Source organism: Otolemur garnettii, unplaced genomic scaffold, assembly GCF_000181295.1.
Source record: "Otolemur garnettii isolate 467f Iridium unplaced genomic scaffold, OtoGar3 scaffold00052, whole genome shotgun sequence".
NCBI lineage: Eukaryota > Metazoa > Chordata > Mammalia > Primates > Galagidae > Otolemur > Otolemur garnettii.
In genome coordinates, this window is record NW_003852447.1 from 203,823 (window position 1) to 209,164 (window position 5,342).

The 5,342-nt window shown below is 41.7% G+C and overlaps 1 protein-coding gene across 1 annotated transcript in view; it reads right to left on the reverse strand.

The window, feature by feature from the left end:
- MIA2 (melanoma inhibitory activity 2) overlaps positions 1-5,342 on the reverse strand; it is a 96,853-nt gene that overhangs the window by 90,247 nt on the left and 1,264 nt on the right. Inside the window, exon 2 of the mRNA XM_023514394.1 lies at positions 3,126-3,259. Within this exon, the coding sequence (XP_023370162.1) occupies positions 3,126-3,259 (134 nt within the window). The remainder of the gene's footprint in view (positions 1-3,125; positions 3,260-5,342) is intronic.

Below are 5,342 nucleotides of genomic sequence, written 5' to 3' on the forward strand. Positions count from 1 at the left end.
CAGCTACTTGGGAGGCTGAGGCAAGAGAATCGCCTAAGCCCAGGAGTTGGAGGTTGTTGTGATTTGTGACACCCCAGCACTCTACCAAGGGTGATAAAGTGAGACTGTCTCCACAAAAAAAAAAAAACAAAAAAAACATATTTCTTTTAGTCCTGTGATCCAGCACCATTACACCTAAATTATAATTCCTCCAACTCCCTGGTTGCTCCAACTACTTGGTAAGTGACAGCCTGTGGGTCCACAATATGCTTCCTTAAACATATATGTAGGACCTTAAACGCCAAATGCACGAAGTGTGCTTGAAACTTCATCCTGGCTCCACATATTAAACATGGCTTTTGGCCAGGCATAGTGGCTCACAGCTGTAATCCTAGCACTCTGGGAGGCCAAGGTGGGTGGATTGCCTGAGCTCAGCAGTTTGAGACCAGCCTGAGCAAGAGTGAGAAGACCAGCGCCCCCATCTCTAAAAATAATGGGGCGCTATGGCAGGCACCTGCATTCCCAGGGCAACAAAGTGATATGCTGTCTCCAAAACAACATTGCTTTTGTGTGAAACTATTATTTTACACACAGTAAATAAGAAAGAATACTTTCTTTACTTCATATGACCTCTGCTTTGTCATTTGTCTTACAGCTAAGCCGGATGCCTCCAATGCATTCAAGACAGAGACTGGCATTATTTATAAGGCACCCTAAGCAGTAAGGAGTCTTGTACTTGCAGAGGCCAGGCAAGGAATTCTGACCAGTGACAATCAGGAGTTCCATCATATAGTCCCTGATGGGAAAAGCAGGATTTCATACAGAATCTGCTCCTTCAAATAACGACACAGAGGCTATACAAGGGAGGTTTGAAACATAGGAAACAGGAAAGGCATACGTATCAGGCTGGTCATACCAGTTCAGCTTGGAACTAAAATTAATAACGTAACATCTTTTCATTATAAGCAAATACTGATACAATTAAATAAATAAACCTTTTCTGAGTGAAAACGTCAATCATCAGTTTTCCTTTGTCATACACATACACACACAAACACACACATATATATATATATTGTCACCCTTGGTAGAGTGCCATGGCATCACAGCTCACAGCAACATCAAACTCTTGAGATTGAATTTGAGTAATCCTCTTGCTTCAACATCCTGAGTAGCTGGGACTATAGGCACCTGCCATGACACAGCTAGTTTTTCTATTTTTTGTAGAGATGAAGTCTTGCTCTTGCTCAGACTGGTCTTAAACTCCTGAACTTAAGCAATCACCCACCTTAGCCTCTCAGAGTGCTAGGATTACAGGAGTGAGCTACCTCGCCTGGCCACCTATGTCATGTATTCAGGGATGATTTAGGCTTCTAGGAATCTCAGTATATTAGGACTTTAGGACAAATAAAAGGCTCTCCCAGTTTTTCTTTTCCATGAAAAATCCATATATTTAGCTTCTCTAGGCTACTAGACTTTCCAAGGATCTCTTCAATAACACCTCAGCCTTTTATTTGCTCAGGAAAATATATCTTCTAACCTAATTAACTAAAACTTCCCAGTCTCTCCAAAATTTGACCATTTGCAGCACCAAACAATGGTGGGGGCTACCTGGCCATCCCATAATCTCCACCCCTACTCCTAAAGTCTCTCCAAATGTATTTTAAAAATCTAAGTTTAAAAGCAATGCATGTGGGCCAGGTGTGGTGTCTCACATTGTAATCTTAGTTCAAAGTGGGAGGTCAGGAGTTCAAGACCAGTCTGAGCAAGAGCAAGACCCCAACTCTACAAAAAATAGAAAAATTAGCTGGGCGTGGGTGTGGGTGCCTGTAATCACAGCTGCTCCGGAGGCTGAGGATCCCTTGAGTCCAAATCCCTTGAGGAGTTTGAGGTTGCAGTGAGCTATGATGATACCACCGTACTCCAGCCTGGATGACAGAGCAAGACCCTGTCTCAGAAAACAAAACAAAATAATCTGCATACCATGCAAAAATAATTTCAAGGCATTCTCTTAGCCCAACCAGATTATGTTCCCAAAAGCCACTTTCAAAGAAATTTTGGAATCACCACTGAACATGATCATTTTTTTGTTTGCTTAAATATGTCAAGGTTTTTTTGTTTGTTTGTTTGTTTGTTTTGCAGTTTTTGGTCAGGGGCTGGGTTTGAACCCACCACGTTTGGCATATGGGACTGGCTCCTTACTCCTTTGAGCCACAGGTGCCACCCCTGTTTGTTTGTTTTTTCGAGACAGAGTCTCACTATGTCGCCCTCAGTAGAGCACTGTGACATTACAGCTTACAGCAACCTCAAACTCTTGGTCTTAAGCAATTCTCTTGCCTCGGCCTCCCAAGCAGCTAGGATTATAGGTGTCTGCCACAACACCTGGCTATTTTTTTTTTTTTTTTGTAGTTGTCATTGTTGTTTAGCAGACCCGGCTGGATTTGAACCTGCCAGCCTCAGTGTATGTGGCCGGCACCCTAATCACTGACCTACTGGCACTGAGCCCACGTCAAGGGTGCTTTGAAATTCCTTTAGTTCCATTAAAGAGCCAGGCATGGTGGCTCATGTCTGCAATTCTATCACTCTGGGAGGCTGAGGTGGATTTTTTGAGCTCAGGGGTTTGAGAACAGCCTGAGCAAGGGCAAAACTCTGCCTCTAAAAAAAAAAGTAGCTAGGCATTGTGGCAGGTGCTTGTAGTTCCAAGTACTCAAGAGGCAGAGGCAGGAGGATCACTTGAGCCCAAGAGTTTGAGGTTGCTATGAGCTATGACACCATAGGACTCTATGGAGGACAACAAACTGAGACCCTCTCCCTCAAAAAAAAAATAATGATGGCACGGTGCCTGTAGCTCAGTGGCTAGGGCACCAGACACATACTCTGGAGCTGGTGGGTTTGAATCCAGCCCAGGCCTGCCAAACAACAATGGCAACTACAATCAAAAAATAGCTGGGCGTTGTGGCAGAGGCTGAGGCAAGAGAATCGTTTAGCACAAGAGTTTGAGGTTGCTGTGAGCTGTGATGCCATGGCCCTCTACCTAGGGCAACATGGTGAGATTCTGTCTCAAAAAAAAAAAAAAGTGATAAGCTGTTATCTTTGCACAAGTTGGCCATTTATTTTGCATTTAATGTTGACAACTAGATACTTACACTCCCTGCCCACAAATCTTCCCTTTCTCCTGCAAGTTTAACATAAACAGATATCTCTTCTCCTTTAGTGAAGTTCAAGTATCTGCAGTCAGGTCCTCTGTAATCGCTCACGGCTGAGACTCTGCTCATTAAAGCTATGTAAACATGCAAAGAAAAACATATACACCTTAAATAAAATGTTATTTCTGCCCTTCTCTCCATCCTACGTATCTCTAAATGCTAATTTCTTTTTTCTTTTTTTTTTTTTTAATGCTAATTTCTTTATATCATGTATGGCTTCAAAAACCTACATAGACTTCCCGCTGCACACAAAATCCTAAGTCTGAACTTTTAGGTTTGGTATCAAAGCTGTCCATACTTGGTGCCCTTTCCCTATTTAAAAACATGTCCTTGATGGCCGTGGTGGCTCCCACTTATAAACCTGGCACTTCGGGAGGCTGGGGAGAGAGGATAGATTGAGGCCAGGAGTTCGAGACCAGCCAACATAGTGAGACCCTGTGTCAACAAAATTTTAAAATTAGGGCAGTGCCTGTGGCTCAAAGGAGTAGGGCGCTGGCCCCACATGCTGTAGGTGGTGAGTTCAAACCCAGCCCCAGAAAAAAACTGCAAAAAAAACCAATTAAAAACTAGCTGGTTGTGGTGGCATGCACCTGTAGTCCCAGCTACTCAGGAGGCTGAGGCAGGAGGATTGCTTGAGCCTAGGAGTTTAAGGTTGCAATGAGCAATGATTGTGCCATTGCATTTTAGCCTGTGTGACACACTGAGAGTCTGTCTTTAAAATAAAGTAAACAGGCTTAGCACTTGTGGCTCAAGCAGCTAAGGCACCAGCGACATACACCTAAGGTGGCGGGTTCAAATCCAGCCTGGACCGCCAAACAAAAATAATGGCTGCAACCAAAAAATAGCCGGTCATTGTGGCGGACGCCTGTGGTCCCAGCTACTTGGGAGGCTGAGACAGGAGACTCGCTTGAGCCCAGGAGTTGGAGGTTGCTGTGAGCAGTGAAGCCACGGCACTTTGCCCAGGGTGACAGCTTGAGGCTCTGTCTCAAAATAAATAAATAAATAAATAAAGTAAACAATAAATAAAATAAAATAAAAACAACCGCCTTCATTTCCTATTTCTATTCCTTTAGACAGACTCAGGGTTATGATCAAGTTTATCCCCAGATTATGTTATTATCATTCTCTAGACTACAGGGAAGAAACAGATGATCAGTTTTCTTCCTGCCACCTACTATATTCTAGGCATTCTGATAAGCACTTTCATATTTTTATTTTATTAAATCCTCAAAACAGATCTATGAGACAATTTCATCTCAGTCTAACAAATGAGCTGTCTGGTAAGGCTCAGAGGGTTGGTCACACAGTTCTGGTGAAGCCCAACTTGCGATGAGGTTCTTTTCATGGCAACATCCCCTTCCTTATTCTGAGATTTTCTTCCCACTCTTTCCTCATCCAAAGAGCCCTCTTGTCTCTCTTTGTGCTTAACTCAGATCCTACCTCCTCTGTGAGGCATCCTGGTCATTGCAGCCTACTCTGATTGCCACTCAGAGCTTCAGTATCACCTGTTGTCTATCTGCTTACTGTTTCATCAACATTCACTTGAATAAAAATGGATGGAGAGAAACTTATCTTACATTTCATCTTATTTCCCTTAGATGTGCCCACCCACCCCCAGAGCCAGCCTATAGCAGGCCAGGAACTATGAGTGAATGAGAGCCCCATATGCTACATTCACCCTTCAACACACAGAGTAACACATACACCATGTTAACATTACTGTTACATTATACTAACATGTAAAATATTTCTGTTAAGCCATGCAATTAAAGTTATGATAACCTTATAAATTACTATTGATTTGAACATTCCTTTTCATGTTCTGCGTCTGCCCCTAATGATACTAAAATGAGGTTGAAATGTAAAGAGAGAAAGATTACTATTATAAAATATCATGTAGTAAACTTCTCCCTATACTAAATCACATGTCCAAAAGATTAAAGAAAGTGTTTACTCATAAAATTATTACTCATAGGTTATTTATGTTTATGCTAATAATATTTTGCATTTTAATTTGCATATTACAAATTAGAAATAATTTTCACATACTAGAAGGATAGAACTTATTTAAAGCAACTCTAATACATTGTGATGTAATTTTGCATCATAATGCTAATAACAGAAAATAAATTAAGTTCTTTTTTTTTTTTTTTTTTT